General features: G+C 42.8%; 1 protein-coding gene across 4 annotated transcripts in view; it reads left to right on the top strand.

Annotated features, from left to right (window-relative positions):
• Window positions 1-25,778, top strand: part of xylb (xylulokinase homolog (H. influenzae)) — a 139,704-nt gene that overhangs the window by 33,258 nt on the left and 80,668 nt on the right. For 3 of the 4 annotated variants that reach the window (XM_055663846.1, XM_055663855.1, XM_055663856.1), the window contains exons 11-14: window positions 911-1,026; window positions 1,762-1,877; window positions 3,652-3,725; window positions 12,013-12,109. In XM_055663846.1, the coding sequence (XP_055519821.1) occupies window positions 911-1,026; window positions 1,762-1,877; window positions 3,652-3,725; window positions 12,013-12,109 (403 nt within the window). Of the gene's footprint in view, window positions 1-910; window positions 1,027-1,761; window positions 1,878-3,651; window positions 3,726-12,012; window positions 12,110-16,459; window positions 18,114-25,778 lie in introns of those variants that run through there. The other variant, XM_055663853.1, reaches the window with a different exon arrangement.

The following is a 25,778-nucleotide window of genomic DNA, read 5'->3' as shown; positions in this document are numbered from 1 at the left end:
TTCAATCTCAACAACTCAAACTAAACTCAACTCTACAACCTTTATGATTTTTGCGCATTTGTAGTTTATTGTGGAAACCCTATCGTTGTAATCGGAGATCTTATGCTGCAGTTTTTCTTGTCCTCCGTCATAATAGGGAAACTGTTGTACCTGACGCTAGGTTTGGAGATTTATTAGCTAATTCTGCTGCAAGATGTGAATTTCTCTTCCTTGGTAAATTACATATTTCACTTTATAAAATTTGTATTTTACTTTGTGCTCTCTGCACAAATTACTTCCCCATCTATCTTTGCATTGTAAACTTGTATTTAGTGCTTTTATTACATTTGCTGTTTTCCAATCCACTGGAATCTTTCCAGAATCTAGGGAATTTTGGAAGATGGCAACTGATTATCCAGCTAAAAAAATATCTCTGTATTGGAGTGAATAGTTCCCACATTTATTTGGATGAATTCTGATATAATTTCAAACACTTAGATTCCTCAGCCTTCTGCACATGACGGCTTATGTCTATGTAGTGAGTGGCATAGTGGCACAGCTGATAGAGTCGCTGCCTCGCAGCACCAGAGACCCAGATTCAATCCTGATCCGGGTGCTGTCTGTGTGGAGTTTGTGCGTTCTCCCTGTGACCATATGGATTTCCTCCAGGTGCTCTGGTTTCTTTCCACAATCAAAAGTCATGGAGGTTTGTAGGTTAATTCACCTCTGTAAATTGCCCCTTGTGTGTAAGGAGTGGATGAGAAAGTGGGATAATGTAGAAATAATGTGAACTGGTGATCAATGGTCAATGTGGACTGGATGGGCTAAAGGGCCTGTTTCCATGCTGTATCTTTAAGCTCTAAACTCTAATGTATCTTCTGCTTCTTGGGTTTGCATTTTATTAAATGCATTTCCTTATTGTATTTTTCAGGTAAGTCTGGGAACAAGTGACACTGTCTTTCTGTGGATTCAGGACCCAAAACCTACACTGCAAGGACATGTCTTCTGCAACCCAGTGGACAGTGATGCCTACGTGGCACTCATTTGGTAAGGGATAGTTTTTAGTGTTCAAAGAAAGGCCTGCATGAAGCTAAATATAAATTCATATCATCCCCTTCTTTCCCATCACCAGTGCCCCATTACTTCTACCCTTCAGCTTGACTGTTTGAGCACCTAAGTGACACTGCTATGCCTTACCTTTAGCTTTCAGTGAATAAAATGTCTGGGCATTAATGGTGTCCACGCCAGAGCTCCCCCTTGTGGTCTCAGGTTGGAGCTCCCACCCCCCCCGTGGTCTCTGAGTCGAATAGTGAATTAACACATACACGGTGGCACCTCTGCTTCCGATTTGTATAACATGTGACTTAAGTCAGGGTCCGCAGGTAACGTAACTCAGGCAGCGTCTGTACTGCCATTTGTTATCACTCACGTTAATGTTGAAGAGATATTGACTTGGTTTTGAATGATTTGTAACCTCTTACTATTAAAGGAAAACAAAGCTGGAAACTGCTGTAACTTAGAAGGCTTTAAAATAACTCATTAACAGCTTAATGCTCAGCCTACATCGGTGGACGTTCTCTTAGACCTCCTGCCATCATAAGTCATGTGTAATGTGTACATACACAAAGTTTTATTTCAACGTTCACATTATCCCATTATGGCAAGGATAGATTATCATATGTTGATAAATGGCTGTTGAGAATTCTAGGAATTTATAATGAAGTGCTTTACATTGTATAAAACCTGTACTTGTATCCTTATCTAACTCTGCCTTTTCCCTAGTTTTAAGAATGGCTCCCTAACAAGAGAGAGAATCCGTGATGAAAGAGCGTCTAGTTCATGGGATGAATTTGCAAAAGCTTTGAAAGCCACTAGTCCTGGAAATAATGGAAACATAGGTAAAATGGAGAATGTGCATTGGCCTTTCATGATCTACTTGTTATCAATTTTGCCAGCAGAACGATCAAAGCAGGGACTGATTGAAGCTTCAGTCTTTCCAATGCTTAGCTGGAAGATACTGTAACTTCTAAAGTATGAACATATTTAGCATCAGAGGCGCCAGGGAAGATAAAGTAAGGTGATGGAAGTAGCATTGGGTATCATCACCAGGTATGTGGAAGTTGCTGAAGTGGTGTTTCATCAGGCAAAAGATAGTTTTGGATTTTAGAGATACAGCACAGAAACAAGCCCTTCGGCCCACCAACTCTGCGTCCACCACCAATCACCCCATAGAATAGAACTATCTTACACACTAGGGACAATTTACAATAGCCAATTTACCTACAAATCCGTACCTCTTTGGAATGTGGGAGGAAACCAAAGCACCCGGAGCAAACCCATGCAGTCACAGAGAGAACATACAAACTCCATACAGATAGCACCTGTAGTCGGGATGGAACCCGGGTGTCTGGTGCTGTGAGGCAAAAGGAATAAGAGATGGCCAATGATCTTAGGAGGGCCCAGAGGTTATAGTGTGGGTTGAGGAGGTCATTCATGATTGTGTCAGAAGGAACTGCAGGTGCTGATTTGTACTGAAGATTGCACAAAGTACTGGGGCAACTCAGCGGTCAGGCAACATCTCTGGAGAAAAGGAATTGGTGACGTTTAGGATTGCAACACTTCATAAGACTGATCACTTCTTCAGACAGAGGTCTTCAGACTTGGATTTATGGATGGAGGCTTGTGAGGACTGTCAAACGAAGATGGTAAGATAGAAGATAGTTTGGTAAACAGTGTAAGACTGCTGAGATCTTGAAAAATGCAGGAAAATAAAATATTCAGATGTAGAAACAAGGACCTGCAGATGCTGGTTTACAAAAGTAGACAAAGTGCTTGAGTAACGCTGGGGTAACAGACTGAAGAAGGGTCCTGATATGAAACATCACCTTTCACCGAAAAGACTAGGCTTGTATTCACTGTATTAGAAGGATGAGGGGCGTTCTTATAGAAGCATATAAAATTATAAAAGGTAGATGCAGGAAAAATGTTCCCAATGCTGGGTGAGTCCAGAACCAGGGGCCACAGTCTTAGAATAAAGGGGAGGTCATTTAAGACTTTTTCACCCAGAGAGTTGTGAATTTATGGAATATCCTGCCACAGAGGGCAGTGGAGGCCAAGTCACTGGATGGATTTAAGAGAGAGTTAGATAGAGCTCTAGGGGCTAGTGGAGTCAATGGATATGGGGAGAAGGCAGGCAAGGGTTATTGATAGGGGATGATCAGCCATGATCACGATGAATGGCGGTGCTGGCTCGAAGGGCCAAATGGCCTCCTCCTGCACCTATTTTCTATGTTTCTAATGTTTTACAGATTCTATCTGACCCGCTGAATAACTCCAGCACTTTGTGATCCCATGGTTACAATCACAGAAGAGGCTGTTTGAAGATTCAGTACAGCTAGATTCCACCACACTCATTCTTACTGAGTGGACAAGGTGGGCTCTCCACATTCATGTAGAGTGCAAGGTTGACTGCAGGCAGTGTGGGGATCAGGCTTATACCAGTGTAATCTGGGTTAACACGTCATAGAGCCAAAAAGGTGAGACATTAGATAGAGAGATAGCACAACAGAACAAGGTGGTGTAAGATTTATTTGCAAAGCATTAAGTGAGGTAAATGAAGTTATTTTAGATAATTTTTATTATTTATATTATGTGTTTCTATTTTGATTCAAGGTTTTTATTTTGATGTAATGGAGATCACCCCTGCTGCCATTGGTGTTCATCGATTCAATGACAGAAATTTAAAAGTGAGTATGACAAAAATAGATTGGCAGGTTACGGTCTGAAGAAGGATTGCGACCTGAAATGTCAACTATTGCTTTTCTCCAGAGATGCTACTTGACTCGCTGAGTTACTCCAGCATTTTGTATCTATCTTAAGTTAACCTTTTAGTCTGAAGAAGAATCCCGACCCCAAACATCGCCTATCCATGTCCTCCAGAGGTGCTGCCTGACCTGCTGAGTTACTCCAGCACTTTGTATCAAAAAAAAATTACCCAGTTGCCCTTCCTTAGAACCGTGGAAAGACCAATATCATATCTATCGTCCAGGTATTTTGCAGCCTTCTGGAATGAGCATTCAATTTTGCAGCTTCGGGGAAACTGTTTACGTAGTTTCTCATTATCGTGCGTGTCCTTTCCTTGAAAATGCCTTACTGACGGTCAGTCCTCATCAGATTGGGATTGATGGTATTACACTGTTGGAAGCTGACATGGGCCTGAAGGGCCAAATGGCCACCTCCCTCCGGTGTCATATTAAGTATGTAAATCCCATTTTATTTCAGAATATCATCTTTGACCTGATAAGACTGCATGCTCAGTTGCCCTCCGAGGTGATAGGATTTATATTGTGACACAAGTCACTATTGTAGTACAAGTTTATGTTATAATAGAAATTCCTATCATTTACTTAAGTGGCAGAAGTAGATACATTCCATTCGTTGGGGATATGCCATTTATATGGTTGTCAAGAAAATATCAATATCGGTTTATTATTATTGTCATGTGTACTGACATACAGTGAAAAATGTTAAGTAAGCAAATCATACCATGCTTGAGTACATTCAGAATATATCTAATACATATATACATATAAAATAGAATACAATTGAATCTAATACATTAGCAGGGCTCTCGCTTAACTTTTTTTCCCTGTTGCCAGCTGGGCAACCTTGGCAGCTTTTTAGGTTGCCAAATGACATTTTAGGTGGTCATTTAAGATGACTTGCATGACGCGTGCTCGGACGAAGTGCGTAGTTACCAGTCGGAATTATGCTCAATGAAGCATACACATATTATTTCTGTTTCAAATAGACACAAACTAACATATTCACCAATGAAGACATGATATATACCACAATGACATGCAGCAACATTATAATACGGTATCTCAACTCTTTTTACACATTGCAATTAATGCAATTTTTATTATTTCTTTCCACTTCCAAACAAAAACGTGGTTAGATTATTCAGCGTATGATCAACCTGTGTCAATAAATCCTGGACCTTGATAACATATATACTTAACCATGCACACTACAGATTGATGCAAGCATGTTTTCTGTGAAGGACCAAAAATTATCATGACATGGCCATAACATTGGGTCGTTATTGCTATTGGTGCAGAAACACTCTCGCTTCCCACATGATTTATCCACAACAAAATATACAGGTTGCAAGGAATTTTCTAAAGGCATTTCATGATAATAGCTGACAAAACTGACTATACCCATCTGACAGGTTAAACATTACACTAACTGACAAGAGATGGCCAAAGGACATAAATGCAGCAAATGTTTGGTAATATATTTAAAGGTGTCAAGATGCCACAATACCAGACATTCAGATTAGATGTATGTGACAATGAAGATACCCAGTTTGTAAGCACCATTTAAAAAAAAATATATATATATGGTTGATAAATGCTTTTTCCATCATTCCCACTTCAGAATTAACGTTAAAAGTTCAACTGAAATATCTCCTGACCAAATTTGTGATGTATATGACTGACTGTAGAAGTAAAACCTGGATAAATCCAACGTATAGTTGTGAATGTTGCTCATTAAATAACTACAGTACTGATACTCCATATTAACAGCATTGATTTGCCATTAAAATGAATTCTGTAATAACGTGTCAGTGACAATCGAACACTGCAGTTTTTAATGTTTCACGTGTTCAACATTTAATGAATCCATCGTTATGGATTAAAACAAATAATAACATTGGGAATTAAAAACATATTTGATTGCATTCTGTTACCAACACAATGGGGTGGGGGGGGGGGGGGGGATCAGTGCAGGATGGATAGGTGGGGGGGGGGTTTGAGAAGGCAATCGGTGTGGATTGGATGGATTGAGGCAGGGGAATTAGTGAGTGTTGGTTGGAGTAGGTAAAAATATGGGGGGAGAGCGCGGGGGGTGTCGGTGGGGTTGAATGGGGGGGGATCTGTGCAGGATGGACGGGGGAAGCAGTGCGAGATGAAGGGGTGGAGCAGTGCAGGATGGATGGGAAGAGGGGTCTGTACAGGATGAATTGGGGGACCAGTGTAGGATTGATGGGGAGTGGCAGGAGAATCAATGCGAGGTGGCTAGGGAGATCAGTGCAGGATGAATAGATGGGGGGGGGGGGGGGGGGGGGGACAGGGGATGTCACGGAGGAGTGACTAGAGGCAGGAATGGGGATCAGTGCGGGATGGAGAGGAGGGGTCTCAGGATAAGGGGAGTGGAGGGGGGCGTAAGAGAGAGAGAGAGAGAGAGATAGGAAGGGGCAGAGGAGGTAGGAAGGAAGGTCAGCGCTCCTCGGGCAACACCGGCATCATCGCTGCTTTGGGCGTCCCTGTCAGGCACGGAAATCGCAACCAAAATATGGAGGGGACCGCGGCCAGAATATCTTGGCAGCTGCTCGCGCTTGCGCACACTCACACACACGGGCGAGGCTGCGGAGGCTTCTGTGAACGGTAATTTCAGCTCAACTGCCTGTCTCGCCTACAGCCCTGTCTCAATCCAGACAGGGCTTTTGGTTAACCTGGCGGGACAGGCAGAGTGAGCTGGGTTTTGCCCTGGCTGAGGGCCTGGGGGCGCCGTGCCCGTCTGACTCCCGACGCCTCTGGCCACCCCTGGGGGGTGGGGGGGCTCTCGGGCAGGGACGGGGATGGTCCAGTGGCGGTTCGGCAGCGATTGCAGCGCTGGAGACCGGGATCGGTCCTAGCTGTGTTTTGGCACATCTCCCTCCTCCAATCACCACCCCCCCACTCTACTTCCGCCTCTGACCGACACCTCCCTCCTCCAAGGGTCCGTTTTGAAAGCGCCGTTGGTGGAGTAGCAGCAGCTGCCGCTAACAGGCGGGGCGGGGTGCGGGAGGAGGAGTAGATGGAGCCGTCGCCGTCACTGCTGTGCGGGGCCCGACATTCGCTCCGACCCTCCGTCACGCCACACTTAGCATCTTTCCCATAACCGTCGTCGACACAAAACGTCACGTTCCTTTTCTCCAGATGCTGCCTGACCCGCGGAGTTACTCCAGTTTTTTGTGTCTATCTTCGATATAAACCAAGTTGCCAAGCCGGGCAAAATGACTCGCCGTTAAGGTTGCTCGGCGACACTTTGAGTTGTCATTGGCTCCCAGGCCGAAATGCCGAATATAGCGTTAGAACTACGGAGAAAGTGCAGGTAAAAAAGTTCAATGGCTGCAATAAGGTGGATTGGAAGAATGGGAATTCATTGTTAGCACATGACCGGTCTCTTCAAGAGTCTGATAACCGTGGGGAAGAGGTTGTTCTGGAATCTGGTGGTGCATGCTTTCAAGCTTTTGTATCTGTTGCCTGCCAGGAGAGGGGAGAAGAGAGAATGACCAGGGTGTAAGTAGTGTTTGATTATGTCGGCTGTTTTCCCAAGGCAGTATAGAGGGAGTCAGTGTTGGGGATGGGGGTGGACTGGAAGTGTTGCAATTTCATGCTGTGCTGGGCGGAACAGAAACTGCAGAATAGTGTACTATGACCCTTAACATTTATTTTAGACAAATGTATTGATTATTTTCTGCAGTTATTTATTTTATTTGCTGCAGTCTTTTATGTAAGCTGCTAATATCATAAAAATTGGCTTCAGAGAGAGAGAGACACAGTGCTGTACAGTCATACGACATGGAAACAGGGAGATCGATCTCTTAGATAGGCATAATTCTCCCCCTTGCCTTTATTATTTATATTTAGTTATTACCATTTTATAATTTTAGTCAGGGTAGGCAGTGCCTGGCATCTACCCTACCTATTCCCTTCATGATCTTATGTAAGCAAAACATCCTTGTAGATCTTTTCTGAACTCTTACAAGCTTGACAATATCTTTCCTGTAACATGTTGCCCAGAATTGAACACAATATTCTAAATGCAGTCTCACCAACGTCTTATTCAACTGCAACATAGAAACATAGAAACATAGAAATTAGGTGCTGGAGTAGGCCATTCGGCCCTTCGAGACTGCACCGCCATTCAATATGATCATGGCTGATCATCCAACTCAGTATCCCGTACCTGCCTTCTCTCCATACCCCCTGATCCCCTTAGCCACAAGGGCCACATCTAACTCCCTCTTAAATATAGCCAATGAACTGGCCTCAACTACCCTCTGTGGCAGAGAGTTCCAGAGATTCACCACTCTCTGTGTGAAAAAAGTTCTTCTCATCTCGGTTTTAAAGGATTTCCCCCTTATCCTTAAGCTGTGACCCCTTGTCCTGGACTTCCCTAACATCAGGAACAATCTTCCTGCATCTAGCCTGTCCAAACCCTTAAGAATTTTGTAAGTTTCTATAAGATCCCCTCTCAATCTCCTAAATTCTAGAGAGTATAAACCAAGTCTATCCAGTCTTTCTTCATAAGACAGTCCTGACATCCCAGGAATCAATCTGGTGAACCTTCTCTGCACTCCCTCTATGGCAATAATGCCCTTCCTCAGATTTGGAGACCAAACTGTACGCAATACTCCAGGTGTGGTCTCACCAAGGCCCTGTACAACTGCAGTAGAACCTCCCTGCTCCTATACTCAAATCCTTTTGCAATGAAAGCTAACATACCATTTGCTTTCTTTACTGCCTGCTGCACCTGCATGCCTACCTTCAATGACTGGTGTACCATGACACCCAGGTCTCGCTGCATCTCCCCCTTTCCCAATCTGCCACCATTTAGATAATAGTCTGCTTTCCCGTTTTTGCCACCAAAATGGATAACCTCACATTTATCCACATTATACTGCATCTGCCAAACATTTGCCCACTCACCCAGCCTATCCAAGTCACCTTGCAGTCTCCTAGCATCCTCCTCACAGCTAACACTGCCCCCCAGCTTAGTGTCATCCGCAAACTTGGAGATATTGCCTTCAATTCCCTCATCCAGATCATTAATATATATTGTAAATAGCTGGGGTCCCAGCACTGAGCCTTGCGGTACCCCACTAGTCACTGCCTGCCATTGTGAAAAGGACCCGTTTACTCCTACTCTTTGCTTCCTGTTTGCCAGCCAGTTCTCTATCCACATCAATACTGAACCCCCAATGCCGTGTGCTTTAAGTTTGTATACTAATCTCTTATGTGGGACCTTGTCGAAAGCCTTCTGGAAGTCCAGATACACCACATCCACTGGTTCTCCCCTATCCACGCTACTAGTTACATCCTCAAAAAATTCTATAAGATTCGTCTTGATGGGAGGTCATATAACATGACCTCCCATCAAGATTTACGAGGATGTTGCCAGGACTAGAGGGTGCAAGCTGTAGGGAGAGGTTGAGTAGGCTGGGTCTCTATTCCATGGAGTGCAGGAGGATGAGGGGAGATCTTATAGAGGTGTACAAAATCACGAGAGGAATAGATCGGGTAGATGCACAGAGTCTTTTGCCCAGCATAGGGGAATCAAGGACCAGAGAACATAGGTTCAAGGTGAAGGGGAAAAGATTTAATAGGAATCCAAGGGGTAACTTTTTCACACAAAGGGTGGTGGGTGTCTGGAACAAGCTGCCAGAGGAGGTCGTTGAGGCTGGGACTATCCCATTGTTTAAGAAACAGTTGGACAGGTACATGGATAGGACAGGTTTGGAGGGATATGGCCCAAGCGCAGGCAAGTGGGACCAGTGTAATTGGGACATTGTTGGCCGGTGTGGGCGAGTTGGGCCGAAGGGCCTGTTTCCACACTGTATTACTCTGTGACTCCATCATTCTATGACCTCTCTAAGATCACCCCATCAGACTCCTGTGTTCCAGGAGCCTGTCCAACCTTTCCCTATAGTCCAGGCCCTCTTCCTGGCAACATCCTCATAAATCTTCTCTTCACTTACATCTTAACAACATCTTCGCTATGGAAGGGTGGCCAAAACTGAACACAATAAAAGAGGAAAATAGTAAAGGAGGCCAAGTGCCAGACAGGACATTTTTACTGCAGATTATACTGCTAATCAAAAGGCAATGCCCCTTGTCCAAGACCTTGATCTGACTAATCGCTTGTACAAGACAGATCCAAAAATGTGGTCAGGGATTCCTGACACTTCCAGCTGAGCATATTAAGTTTAGATTTAGCGCAGTTCAGTTTAAAGATACAGCATTAAAACAGGCCCTTTGGCCCTCCTAGTCTCTGCCGACCAGTGACCTGTTCACACTAGTTCTATGTTATCCCACTTTCCCTGTGCACATTAATGGCAATTTACAAAACCAAATGAACCCACAGACTGCACGTCTTTGGGATGTCGGAGGAAACCTGAGTACCTGGAGGAAACCCACGCTGTCACAGGGAAAATGTGCATAACAGGTATAATTTAATTTAGTTATATTAGAAACAGGCCATTTGGCCCACCGACTCCATACTGACGATTGATCACCTGTTCTCACTATATGTTATCCCACTTTCTCATCCACTCCCTGCACACAAGGGACAATTTTACAGAGGGCAATTAACCTACAAAGCTGCACATCTTTGGAATGTGGGAAGAAATTGAGCACCTGGAGGAAACTCGCGCCGTCACAGGGAGAATGTGCAAACTCCGCACAGACAGCACCCGAGGTCAGGATCGAACCTGTGCTCTCTGGTGCTGTAAGACAGCAGCTTTATTAACTGCAGTACTGTGCCGCCCACATATGGTGAGAATCTAGAATGGATTGTCAGGGAAGGTACAGGAGGCTGATTCAATCATGGCATTCGGTAGAGAACAGGTTAGGCCTTTAAAAATAAAAAAAACATGCAAACTCCACATAAACAGGACCTTGGGTCAGGATTGAACATGGTTCTATGGCACTGTGAGGCAGCGGGTCTACCAGTTGCGCCACTGTGCCGCATATTTAGATTTATTATTATTACATGTACCAAAGTAATAATTGGCAAATGACTTCAGAATATAGACAGAACACAGAATTGTGTCTGTCTGTGCTGTCAGCCTGAGTTCAATCCTGGGATTTAATTGAGGAAAGTTTAACTGATTGGGAAAAGGGGAAGTACAACGGGATCTGGGGGTCCTTGTATATCAGTCTATGAAAGTAAACATGCAGGTACAGCAGGCAGTGAAGAAAGCGAATGGTATGTTGGCCTTTATAACAAGAGGAATCGAATATAGGAGCAAAGAGGTCCTTCTGCAGTTGTATAAGAGCTCCAGTGAGACTACACCTGGAGTATTGTGTGAAGTTTTGGTCCCCTAATTTGAGGAAGGACATTCTTGCTATTGAGGGAGTGCAGCGTAGGTTTACAAGGTTAATTCCTGGGATGGCGGGACTGTCATATGCTGAGAGAATGGAGCAGCTGGGCTTGTACACTCTGGAGTTTAGGAGGATGAGAGGGGATCTCATTGAAACATATAAGATTGTTAAGGGCTTGGATACGCTAGAGGCAGGAAACATGTTCCCGATGTTGGGGGAGTCCAGAACCAGGGGCCACAGTTTAAGAATAAGGAGTAAGCCATTTATGACGGAGATGAGGAAACACTTTTTCTCACAGAGAGTGGTATGTCTGTGGAATTCTCTGCCTCAGAGGGCGGTGGAGGCCGGTTCTCTGGATACTTTCAAGAGAGAGCTAGATAGGGCTCTTAAAAATAGCGGAGTCAGGGGATATGGGGAGAAGGCAGGAACGGGGTACTGATTGGGGATGATCAGCCATGATCACATTGAATGGTGGTGCTGGCTCGAAGGGCCGAATGGCCTACTCCTGCACCTATTGTCTATTGCCTATTGATTGTTTAGGATATAATACTGAAATACTAACTGCAAAACTGACATCTAATCATTGGGAATTACAAGTGGATTTACTAATGTCGTTCAAAGAATTGATATTAAATCTAATGCCAGCAATAATCTGCCATTTAAAAAAAATGCCCTGTAGTATTAAAAAGACAAACCCTGAATAGTAGCATTGCCTGAATACACGCTTAAATACTATCTGCACTGTAACCTCCCTAACACAATGAGTAGGTTTCAGCTTCTCGTTCTTTATTGTACACCTCTTTCAATATTTTTCCTTTTCTAAATGCAGATAATTAAAATGTAATATCTCTATTTGGCTGTTTGCCTGATGCAGGTCTCAAACTTTTCAGAAGAGACGGAAATTCGAGCTGTTATTGAGGGTCAGATGCTGGCTAAAAGATCATATGCTGAGAAGCTGGGCTACAAAGTCTGTAAGTAATAGTTCCCTGTTGCAGCATAGTGTTCGGATTGTCTTAGAACGGCATGGTGACCAGAGTATACAAAATTATGAGAGGAATAGATTGGACAGCGCCCAGAATCTCTTGCCCGGAAGAGTGGAATTGAGAACCAGAGGACATAGTATAAGGTGAGGGGGGAAAGATTTAATAGGAAACTGAGAGGTAACTTTTTTTACACAAAGGGTGGTGAGTGTAGGGAACGATCTGCCGGTGGAGGTAGTTGAGGCGGGTACTATCGCAACGTTTAAGAAACATTTAGACAGGTACATAAATATGATGGGTTTAGAGGGATACAGGCCACATGCAGGCAGGTGGGACTAGTGTAGATGGCACATGTTAGTCAGTGTGTGCAGGTTTGGCCAAAAGGCCTGTTTCCATGCCATATGACTCCGACTCAGAGAGTGCTTTACTACTCATCTGACACAAGGTAGATTTGGAATTTTGGAATGGCGAAGATGTTTGTTTGAAGAAAGAATATTGGTTCAGACACCAAATAGGCTTCCTGCCTTTTCTGTGAATCATGCAATAGAATTTTTAGCATTTACTTTAAAGTTTGTCCAACAATGTTATTTAAAGGCCTCATTAATCTGTGAAATCCTTCAGAGGCATTCAAGATTCAGAAGAAGATCCACAGTTCAGCTGGAGAGAAACTATTCCAATTGGCTGAACAATCAAGAGCATGTGGACATATAATTAATGTTAAAGGAACCAAAACTGAAAAACGAGGAAAAACCTCTCAAAACAGGACCAGTTTATTTTATTTCAGAGATACAGCATTAGAAACAGGCCATTCGGACCACCGAGCACGCCGGCCATTGATCCCCCGTTCACACTAGTTCTACGTTATCCCACTTTCTCACGCACTCCCTACACACTAAGGGCAATTTTGTAGAGGCCAATTAACCTGCAAACGTGCACATCTTTAGGATGTGGGAGGAAACCAGAGCATCCAGAGACAACACCGTCACAGGGAGAACATGCAAACTCCGTACAGACAGCAGCCAAGGTCAGGATTGAACCCAGGCCACTGGAGCTGTGAGGCAGCAGCTGCACTGCTAGGCTGGCCATAAGTGGGGTGCATCTAAATCATGACATTCAGAAGAGAACTGGTTAGGTCTTTTATAGAAAATAGATGCAGGGTGACTGGGAGAGAGTAGAGAATTGGATTGGTCTAGCACAGACTGGTAGAAACTCAGATGGCCTTGTTTAATATTTTGAATTGTGTGCTTCAGCATGTTTAATTAGTATGTTTGTCTTTTTTAATCTTCCTCGACCTTACTCATGCTATGTCTGTAAATTTGTGTTATAGTTAATTTGCAAAATATTTTTGCTGATTACTTATTAGTTTCATCTAGACTCAATAGAGGGAAGTAGTATACCAGAAACTACATTCATAGTGCATTTCAGCATCTTGTGAGTGTTCATTCTTCTGACCTCCAGCGTATGTGGGTAATTTCACTACGTTTTGTAATTTTTGCGATGTGATAAAAGCCAATGTTAGATTTGACATTGACAGGGAGAAAAGAACAATTGCTAGTTTCTCCAGCATTTTTATCTATCTTCGATTTTTCCAGCATCTGCAGTTCCTTCTTAAACAAAAGTACAAATGCTTATGCTTTTCTTATTTAAAAAACTAAGAACTGCAGACTCTGGTTTACGCAAAAGGGCACAAAGTGCTGCAGTAACTCAGCAGGTCAGGCAGCATCCCTGGATAACATGGCCACGTGTCTTTCGGGTCGGAGCCCTTCTTCAGTCCCAGTCTGAAGAAGGGTCCTGACCCAAAACGTCACCTATCCATGTTCAACGGAAATGCTACCTGACCCGCTGAGTTACTCCAGTACTTTGTAGCTTTTCATATTGACTGAAATAAGTCATTGTTAAAGGTCAGAAGATCATGTAAAGATCAGTGGAAAAGACAATGCTTTTGAAAGGTTTCTATTTTGTGTCATTCCTGAATTCATAATTTATGTCTTTCCATTCATGCTTTTTATTTGATGTAGTCATATAGCTAGAAGTTGTAATAAAGCAATTGAAGGAAATAATACAATTCCCTATAAATTTACGTTTATTTTCCACGCTTCTTGGAGGATTAAGAAAGGAATAAGAAACACGTTTTCCAATATCAAGAATTTAATTTCTCAGTGGTTTAGAGAAGTCCATAGTTGTGTGCTTGGCTGAAGGCCCTATTATCCTTGCCCCCACGTCATGCCAGGTCGCTCCGACTGATAGTTATTCCCTAGGGAAGTGCCAGCTGTCAGCTATCCATGGCTCAGACTGTTTTTAACTCGCGCGACCCGGAATGTGGTGACCCGGAGGTCAGATGCCAGCACATCTGATCTCTTGCATCTGACCTTCTATCGACTGCTGAACCCACCATTGAGTCCAATGGGGAAACTGATGGCTGACAGGAAGTAGCACGTAGGCATGAGTGAACTTTTCTCTGGTTGGCATGACACAAATAGCAGGATGTCACATGGATCCCCACTGAGGCCTCAAAGTGGTACAATTAATGTAATGACTTGCATGTTATTACTTATTGCTGAGGCAGGTACATGGATAGGATAAGTTTAGAGGGTCAATTGGTCAAGTTTGTCCGAATGGCCTGTTTCCACGCTGTATGACTATGACTCTCTATGTGTTAAGAGTCAGCTAATCTCAATATAACTGAAGTTACAGAACACTAATTTTCAAATTAACTTTCAACTGATGACTGCAAAGAGCATCTCCCGAGACAAAAATATGTTTTAAAATTTTGCTTTGTTCAGATTTGTTAATGAAATTAATGGAGTTTGTCAACATTTTACTGGACAAGCCACGTGGAAAGAAGGACTGTTTGTAACAGAGATTGCAATCATTTCCATCCACCACTAGGGGGCAGTTATTGTCCATTCTGCTCAGTTTCTTTATAGATTTCTTCGAACAAGATTCTGATAACCTGGCATATTTGGTTGAGGTGTACAACATTTCAAATATATATGTTTGGGACCTTTTACAATAAAACACTCTTGACTCTTGTTCATTGTCTCTCCTGCAAGCTTTAAAACCTTGTGATAAATCTTCATACCTCAAACTCTGCTTTTCAATCCCCTATCCCCTGCCGTTGACAATGTGAGGACCCAAAGCACTGGAGTAACTCAGCAGGACAGGCAGCATCTCTGGAGAAAGGCGACATTTCGAGTCGGAAGCCTTCTTCAGATTGATTGTGGGGGGGGGGAGGGGGTGGGGAAAGAAAACTGTGCCTCCACTCATCGTATTTTCTTACTAGAATCTACTGTCAGATCATTTCTCATTCCTCATCCACTACATTCTTTTAAACCTCTCTTTGTCCAAGCCTTCACATGTGTTAATTTGGTTTTGAAATCAATTTTTGTTTGATTCCACTTTTGTGGGTTGTTTTACTTTGTGCCTCAGAATAATTTGCAGTAGCTTCAGTTTTGGTCACCCTGCTACAGGAAGGTTCGATTAAGATGGAAAGGTTGCTGAGAGGATTTGCAAGGATGTCGCCAAGATTTGAGGGGCTGAGCTATAGGGAGAAGTTGGGCAGGCTAAGACGTTATTCCTTCGAGTGCAGGAGGCTAAGGGATAATATGCAGAAGTGTATAAGATCACGAGGAGAACAGATGGGATGAATGACAGAGTATTATTTTCCCAGAGTAGAGAAATCATGAACTAGAGCGTATTGGTTTAAGGTGAGAAGGGAAATATTTTCTAGGTGGAGCAGCTTTTTCACACACAGAGTGGTTGGGTAAATGGAATGAGCCACCAGAGCTCAGTTTAGTTTAGAAATAAAGCATGGAAACAGACACTTCGGCCCACCTAATCCGCACCGACCAATAATTTCCCCATACACTACTTCTATCCTACACGCTAGGGACAATTTACAGAAGCTAATTAACCTACAAACCTGCACATCTTTGGAATCTGGGAGGAAACCAGAGCACCGGAGAAAACCCACGCGGTCATAGGGAAAATGTGTAGACAGCAACCATAGTTAAAATCAAACCCGGGTCTCTTGTGCTGCAAGGCAGCAACTGTACCACTGTGCCGTCCACAGAGGAAGTAGTTGATGCAGGTTCTACACCAGCATTTAAAATACATTTGGACAGGTACATGCATAGGGAAGGTTTGGACAGATATGGGCTAAGGGGACTGTTAGATGGGGCATTTTGGTCAAGTTAGGCTGACCAAAGTTGGGCATGGACAATTTGGGCTGAATGACCTGTTCCTGTGCTGCATGACTCTATGATACTTAATTTCTCAACCATTGATGTTTGGCTCATAGGTTTCTAATTATCAGTCTTTTCTCTTCTGCCCTCCTTAAAGGTGGAGCACATTTGCTGTCCTCCAGTCACCTGTACCTCACTTGAGGCCGGCAAAGATTTGCAAATTTCAATCAGAGCTCAATGCCAGATGTTCACTTTATTTCTTCTCCATGCTATCTTTTTGGTCATCGAGGGAACTCTCGCTTGTGAGATAGACACTAGATATCTCCCGTGAGATAGTTAATTATTTTTGAACTGTTAGATAATATTGGCAGATCCAGAAGTATAATAACGGATAATATTTTCCCTTTTGCCAGTCAATGAGTTCTTCACTTTAGCAGTTTTTAAAGAGATGACGTTTTCCATACCTGTAATGCTGCATTCAATAGCGGCTGCAATCGAACAGCACAGTGCACAAAGCAGGTTTTTCCTGAACATTGAAATTCTTCTTGCTGCAATTTCTGTGTAGAGCTTTTGTGCCATTGAAATTGTTTTGCTTCAAGAGCTGGATTAAATGCTTGTGAGTATTCAAGGACCAGTGGCCTGCAATCTTGTTCTTGGCCCCGATTGAGATTATTGTATTTTTGCTAGCCACACATGAGGTATCAGAAGACTGGAGTGTGGTTGATGTTGTGCCTTATTGAAGAAGGGCAGCTGGGATAACCCATGGAACTACAGGCCAGTGAGCCTTACATCAGCAGAGGGGCGGTTAGTGGAAGGGATTCTGCGAGTCAAGGGGTATTTGCATTTGTAAAGGCAAGCTCTGAAGAAGGATTCCAACCCAAAACATCACCTATTCTTTTTCTCCAGAGATATTGCCTGACCCACTGAGTTACTCCAGCATTTTCTGTTTATCTTCTGATTTGGTATAGTCAGCAGAGCTTTGTGCATGCGAAATCATGTCTCCTCAATTTGATTGAGTTTTTGAAGAGGATTGATCATTGCAAGATCATAAGAAATAAGAGCAGAAGTGGGCCATTGGGACAATGCACTATAGGTGCAGGAGTAGGCCATTCGGCCCTTCGAGCCAGCACCGCCAATGAGTGTGATCATGACTGATCATCCACAATCAGTACCCCATTCCTGACTTCTCTCCATATCCCTTAACTCCGCTATCACTAAGAGCTTTATCTAACTCTTTCTTGAAAGCATCCAGAGAACCAGCCTCCACTGCCCTCTGAGGCAGAGAATTCCACACTACCGATGTTAGACAACGTCTGTAATTCCCCGTTTTCTCTCTCCCTGCCTTTTTAAAAAGTGGGGTTACATTAGCTACCCTTTAAAAAGTGGGGTTACATTAGCTAAAAACATAGTTTTTAGACAGATATTTAATATGAAAAGATTGATCATGGATAGCCAATCACACAAAATATAGATAATTTAGATGTTCTTAAGACACGATTGCGCAAAAAATGATGATTTTGATTATCTTGAGGATTTTGAACACATGTCTGCGCAAAACGGCCCTTGCCTGCTGCAGTGTTATAAATCAACAGAGTAATATGTATGGGATAGAAATTCATGGCAAAGTGAGATTTAAACATCATGTTATATTGTGAATTCTTGTGTGAATGGGATCAATTTGTAATTTGGATACTTTGCTCTTTAAAAAATTATGTTTAACCTTTTCTTAAGAATGGGATAGATGTTTAAAGGTTCAAAGGTTCATTTATTGTCACACACACCAATAATCTTAGTATCTAGTAATTATTTAATAATTTTAGATCTAGTAATTGAATTTAGAAGAAATTAATTGATTTGATGATACTGATGAATAATAATATTAAAGTTCGGATCTTGAGAATATCACATTTTTGAATTTTCAAGGCAGTCTGGGTGTTTATTACTATTTCCGTCACAACGGTTAATTTTGTAATTAGCTACTTAATTAGGTAACTAACTAATTATATACTTTAATTTCAGGTCATCCAAGTAAGATGTATCATATTTGTTTCAGAATGCTTCAATCTATAATAACTGAAGATTTCATTCAGTTCTCTTATTTTCTAAGAAAGTTATGGGCTTTTATGTCAATTGCTGGTCCTCGATCACAGCTTTTGTGTTAAGTTAATGGAAAAGCAATAGGGAACAAGATGCTAATTTCCGAGTATGAAAATGGCCATAACTTTTTTAATACTGAACAAATGAAAGTGAATTAGGTATCAAATTAAAGTTCTTTTTATGCTTTATCTGATGGGATAAATTACAGGCTTGATTTTTAAAATCTCAAAATTTTGTAACATTCCTACTTGGACAAACACAACATGATGCCATTTGGTAAGTTAAGCCAAAGCAGGACATACGCAGTGAAAGACAGGGCCCATGGTGGGGGAGGGGTTGTAGAACAGAGGGAGCTTGGGTTACAAATCTTTAGTTCCCTGAAAATTGGAACACGGGTACATAAAGTGGTGAGGAAGGCATTTGGAATGTTTTCCTTTATTGGTCAAGGCACTGAGTATAGGAATTAAGTTCCAGACTCGGGGATTGTTTCTTCCCAGAGTCTGGGATCAGGCAACTGAATCATCCTACCACGTCCAGAAAGCAGTACTGAACTACTGTCTACCTCATTGGTGACCCTCGGACTTTGCTGGCTTAACCTTGCACTAAACGTTATTCCCTTATCATGTATCTATACACTGTAATGGCCCGATTGTAATCATGTATTGTCTTTCTGCTGACTGGCACCAAAAGCTTTTCACTGTACCTTGGTACGTGACAATTAACTGAACTGAACTGAAATGTCATGTTAAAATTGTATAAAAACATTGGTTAGGCTGCGCTCGGAGTATTATGAGTCACCAAGGTCACCAGGTTATAGGAAGGATCTGATTAAGCTAGAGAGGAAACAGATAAGATTCACATGGTGAATACAGAGATTGGAGGGCTTGAGTTATACAGAGAGTTTTGATGGACTATGTCTGAAGAGTAGGAGACAGAGTGGTGACATGGTAGAGATATATTATGAGTAAGAAGGAACTGCAGATGCTGGTTAAATTGGACATAGACACAAAAACATGGAGTAACTCAGCAGGACAGGCAGCATCTCTGGAGAGAAGGAATGGGCGACGTTTCGGGTCGAGACCCTTCTTCAGACTGGAGAAGGGTCACGACCCGAAACGTCATCCATTCCTCCTTGTATTTATTATGAGAAGGCTAGATTGGGTAGATGGCCAGTCTGTTTCCTCTGTTAAAAATTAAAGGGAACAGAATTAATGTGAGAGGGGGAAGGTTTAAAGGTGATCTGAGGGGTAGGCAGGGACATTGTTTTCTCCAGAGATGCTACCTGACCCGCTGAGTTACTCCGGCACTTTGTGTATATCTAGAAGCCTCTTAAATGCCACGATTGCATCTGCCTCCTCCACTGCATGTTCCAGGCACCCGCCACTCTGTGCAGGGTGAACCTGGGTCAAGTGGAGCCTTTTAAAAACAAATTGATTTGTTTTCTGACACCCAAATAGTTTACTCCCGCATTCATTTGGGAGTGTAATGAAGGTTAATTAAGTACCTGAAATATAGCCAATAAATCTATGGTGGTTTATTAGAGGCTTGGCTGTGCAAGATTAGGCAAGGATGTGTTTATCAATTTATAAAGAAAGGCCCTTTTTATGAAAAAAAATCACACTGACTCCTTTTAATTTGGATTCAATAAGTGTTGGACAGTGATACAGAATTGCTCCATTTAAACTAATTCCAAATGAAAAAGTATTGCTGTTTGTGGAGAGTAATCTGAATTCAATACACATTTACAGGGCAGGTAAGTTGGAGCTAATTCCAATTATCTTGCCGTGCATCTTCACTCTGTTGAATCCATCCAGGGTAAATAACATTCACAATTTTAAATAGAAAGATAAATATATTTTGTTGCAGTGATGGATGACTGGAAAGCAACGTTGTCGGTTTTAGCCCCCTTTGCACAGAGATGCCGCTTTGTATGTGGCTGTCAAAACACAGAATCATTGACAGAACCAGAGCACTAGCCATAAATTACAATCCATTGAAAGACATTCTTTCTCTTTGTTCTCCACTAATCACACTGGGACTTTGCAATCCCTTTGCCCAGCACATTAAGCTAAATTGCACACTTTTATGTCGCGATCAGTAAGTCAGTGGCAGGCAAGCTGACTGCATCGCATTGTTTAACAAGTTCATTGCCTGACATTTTTGTAGTTTATTTCTGAGTCTTTTGGTTATGAATTAATTGCAATGACAAATGTGAATGGTAGATTTTTCTTTCTTAAAACCATTCAAGGGAGGCACACTGACATGGCTGGTAGAGCCACTGCTTCACAGCACCAGAGATCATGTTCAATCCTGATATCATGTGCTGTTTAAGAATAAGGGGTAGGCCATTTAGGTCTGAGATGAGGAAAAACTTTTTCACCCAGAGAGTTGTGAATCTGTGGAATCCTCTGCCACAGAAGGCAGTGGATGCCAATTCACTGGATGTTTTCAAGAGGGAGTTAGATAGAGCTCTTTGGGCTAACGGAATGAGGAGAGAAAGCAGGAATGGGGTACTGATTTTGGATGATCAGCTATGATCATATTGAATGGCGGTGCTGGCTTGAAGGGCTGAATGGCCAACTCCTGCACCTATTTTCTATGTTTTGTTGGAGCTTGCACGTTCTCCCTGTGACTGCGTGGATGCTCTAGTTTCCTCCCACATCCCAAAGACGTGTGGGTTTGTAGGTTAATTGGTCTCTTTAAATTGCCCTGAGTGTGTAGGGAGCAGATACGAAAGTGGGATAACAACGAGCCAGTGTGAGGGGGTGATCGATGGATGGAGTGGACACGGTAGACTGAAGGGCCTGTTTCCATGCTGTATTCCTACTAAACAAAATAAGAAATAGATGTAGCTTAAGATCATTTGGCCCCTTGTGTCTGCTGCATGATTTGGTGAGATGTGACTGCCACTTAACCCCAACCAACCCTTAAAAACCAGGAATCCGTTAATATCAATCTTAAATGTAATCCACACAGAACCTCCGCAGCCTTTGTGAATAGAGAATTTCACAAATTCATTTGGTGAAGATCATCTGAATTTGACTACTTCTGATCTTCTTTGTCTTTACTTTAGTTTGCTTTACTTTAGAGAAACAGTGCGGAAACAGGCCCTTCGGCCCACCGGGTTCGTGCCGACCAGCGATCCCTGCACATTAACACTATCCTACACCCATCAGGGACAATTTTTACATTTACCAAGCCAATTAGCATACAAACCTGTACGGCTTGAGTGCGGGAGGAAACCGGAACATCCGGAGAAGACCAATGCATTCACAGTGGGAATGCAGAAACTCTGTACAGACAGCACCTGTAGTCAGGATCCATGCCAATGGCTGATCCCTCATTTTAAAACAGTGGCAATTGATTCCAAACACCCCAGGAAGGGAAAATGTCAGATACAAGGAACTTCAGATTGTTGCGTAATTCAGGGGGCCAGGCAGCATTCATGGTAGGAATGGATGGACACCCAAGTCGTGGGGTGGATAGGCGCTCCACAACTTAGGTGCCCGCCATACGTGTGGGAGCCTACTTAGTTGGTGGGAGCCTCTTAAAGTTCTCGGCGCCTAAATAGGTTCCCACTTAGGAGCTTTCTTAAGATTGATTATAGTAGGACTGGTGCGGAGAGAGAAAGCTCGAAGATAGGTTGGGGGGGAGGGGGGCTGGGGAGATGACAAATCCTGGCAAGTGATAGGTGGATACAGGAGGGGGGTTTGATTGGCAGTTAAGTGGCAAATGACTAAAGATAGAACAAATGGGTGGAGAAGAGGAAATGTCATTCTTATATCTGGCATGTTGGAATGTTTGTGTGTTTCACCTTATTCTTCTAAACTCTAGAGAGCATACACCCTTTCTGTGTATTCTCTCTTTTTGGATAATTCGAATCTCTCCACCGCCCAACCAACATTCTCAATGCCAGGTATCAATCAGGTGCTTCTTTGTTGTCCTCCATGGCAATTTTTTTCTTTCTGGAGTGGGATCTGGAAGATAGTCATAGTGTCGTACAATGTGAAAACAGGCACTTTGGCTCAATTTGACCATGCCGATCAACGTGCCCCATCTACAATAGTCCCAGCAGCGTGCGTTTCGTCCATATCCCTCTAAACCTTTCCTGTCCATGTGCCTGTCCAAAAGTTTTTTAATCTGCACACAATATTGAAAGTGCATTTGCATCAGTTCCCTATTTAAGATCTGTTGGACCTCTTACATTTGTACTGCAATATTGTTCATCTCCCAGTTTCTTGCTGTCCCTGCGTGGTAATTTTCATTGATTCATGTACAAGGATACCCAATTCAGTTGTACTTGTCAATATGCTGCCATTTAAAAAATATTATCTTCTAATACGTTTGACCCAAGAGGATGACCTATATCTAACCCACCACCACCTGCTTTCGGTCTGAAGAAGAGTCCTCACCCGAAACGTTACCTATCCCTTTACTCCAGAGATGCTGCCTGGCCTGCTGAGTAACTCTGGCACTTTCTGTTTATCTTTGGTATAAACCAGCATCTGTTTCCAGTTCTTTATTTATATGTATTTTGTTATTCCATGTATTTTGTGTGTCTTGTTTTTATTGGTGTGACTGTATGGCAAATCAAATTCCTCGTATGTTGCAAAAATAATAAAGTATGATTATGATTATGAAGAGAAGATATTTGATACATAAGAGGAATTCCAAAAGGATGATCACATTGAACTATTTGAGATGGTACCGGACATGGTGATGCAGCAGGTTCAATGTTACATAAACATTACAAAACCCTTTGATAACATACCAAGTAGTGTACGGTCGTATTTAATGGAATTGATTTTTGTGGCTCCAATCGTGCATCAGTCTTTCATAAGTGGGGCTGGAAGGAATTGTGTCAAAATTCATACCTTTTACAAAATGGCACATCCAGTTACTCTGTTAAACACACATAAAAGAGAGTATTGAAAATGTGGGCGGTAGGAGAGTGAATGGAATAAAATCTAATAGGGAACAAATTTGAACATGCATTTTTGTAATAGAATAACAGCAAAACATATTTTGTGGATGTGAAACGGTATAGTGGAAAAGAGGTTTAAGGGTATAGTTTCAATAATAATAATAATATATTTTATTGTCATTGCACGTCAGTGCAACGAGATTTAGTATGCAGCTTCCAACCGATGAAAAAGAAAAGTAAAATAAATAAATAAGCTGTGTGTCGTGACCATCCGAGGAAGACTGTCCAGGGGGGGTGGGGGGCACTCAGCAGGGCTGGTTCAGAGCCGCTGTAGCTCTTGGAATAAAGCTGTTTCTGAGTCTGGAGGTTCGGGCGTAGAAGGCCTTGTAACGTCTGCCGGAGGGAAGTAGTTCGAACAGACCGCTACAGGGGTGTGATGAGTCTTTATGGATGCTGACGGCCTTCCTGAGTCACCGTGTGTGGTAGATGCCCTCCAAGGCTGGTAGCTGTGTCCCAATGATCCATTGCGCTCTGTGGACGACGCGCTGAAGAACTCTCCTCTCGGCCTCTGTGCAGCTGAGATACCACACAGAGATGCCATACATACTTTTAGAGTACAAACTCAGAATTCTATGAAGGGAATATGTAATGATGAACCTAAAATATTTCTCAAAGCAGTGTTATGCTCTATTGCATTAATATGATATTGGGGCTATTAAGAAGCTGCTACACAGGAATGTACTTTGGTATCAGGAAATACAAATAAAAGAGACTTTTAAAAAATCATGCCTTTTTTTTATTTGAAAAATGAAAATTCTAGTATTTGAAGTTTGGGAAGATGTAACAGGTCTAGTTAGACAAGACTGAGGCATACATACAAAGTGAAATCCAAGTAATTTAGAACTGAAAGCAGGGAAATGGCTTACGATGGAAGGTTATGAGATTTTATATTCACGGGGTGAAAAAGATATGAGAAGTGGTTCTGATTCTAATCTTCATAGTAATTTGCTGGAACAAAGCAAAAGGTGACATTTAAGCAAATGTTTCTTACATTGCTGAAAGCTAGATATAAAATATTATTATGTTGTATAGTGCATCCTTATAACTATAAAACTCTGATCTTGGATGTGTGGGTGCGTGTGTGTGTGTGTGTGTGTGATTTATTTGTTTGCATGCAATCTCATCTACTTGAAAAAACGATGCGGTAACGGTATCATTTTTACATGTTCCGGTAGAGATTTATCCCATGAATTCAAAAGATTTATCCCATGAAATCTGAAATATTCATGCATTATTTCTTGAGTTATTTATGAAAATGTTCAAATATTTCAAGTAACTTAGAAAATAAACTAGATGGTCTAGCTGATGACGTCACAATGGATCTGACTGCCTGCCTCTGCTCGCGTTGCGAGTGACGTCACCCCTGTTCTGTCTTCTGAACTAATTGGCTTCTTAACTTTTACTTCTTTAAATTTGTCACTTGGTGTTTTTAAATTGCTGCTCAGGTCGTGCTGCGCGCTCCGGTGGGCGCGGGTGAGGGTGCAGGGCAGCGCGTTGGGAAGGTGACCGTGGCGACCATTACTCCCTCTGGGAGAGGCCGTCTATGGAGACCTGCGATTCCTCCGTCGATCACAGGGACTCGGGGAATCATGATGCCTTTTCCTCACTGGTGATCTCTGGCCATCACGGGGGCGACTTTCTCTCCGTCTCCCCCACACGATAGTCTGTCACACGGGTGGGTGGGCTTTCCCTCACGGAAGCCACGATCGGCTGGCCCTACGCTGCTTTTGACCATCCACCCGCTCGCAGCAGCAGGGCCGCCCGCTCATAAGATGCCGCAATTCGGAAACCATAGCTCCAAAAGGCAGCAAGCTCCCCTGCCTTTGTGTCCCTCTCTGCCCCTCTCTATGCCTCTGTGTCACTCTCTGTGTCACTCTCTGTGTCACTCTCTGTGTCTCCGTGTCCCACTTTGTGTCCCTCTCTGTGCCTCTGTGCCTTTCTCTGTGCCCCTCTCTGTGCACTTCTCTGTGCCTCTGTGTCCCTCGCTCTCTATCCCCCTCCCTCTCTAGCTGCGCCCGCGAGTTGGGGGTTATGCGTGAGTGGATAGGGCGGGGCATGCGGTGAAAGGAGTGAATGAATAATATTAACATAATATCAATGGGGGTGGTTAGTGTGTGTGTGTGTGAGAGGTTGGTTAGTGTGTGTGTGACGCTGCAGACCGCCCCCTCCCCTCGCAACCGAGCGTTGAGTGGACGGGACCCAACGGGTCCCACTTGGTCTAGTAGTTTATAATACTATGAACTAGTATACAGTTCATAATACTATAATGAACTATTACTAGTTCATAATAGTGTTATGAACTATTATTATTATCATAATACAATGTTAACTATATGATAGACCTACATTCTTGTCCATGTTTTTACAAACAATACTTAAAACCAACAACCATCAT

Source organism: Leucoraja erinacea, chromosome 2 (genome assembly GCF_028641065.1).
Source record: "Leucoraja erinacea ecotype New England chromosome 2, Leri_hhj_1, whole genome shotgun sequence".
Classification (NCBI taxonomy): Eukaryota; Metazoa; Chordata; class Chondrichthyes; order Rajiformes; family Rajidae; genus Leucoraja; species Leucoraja erinaceus.
This window is presented reverse-complemented; position numbering and strand designations above follow the sequence as displayed.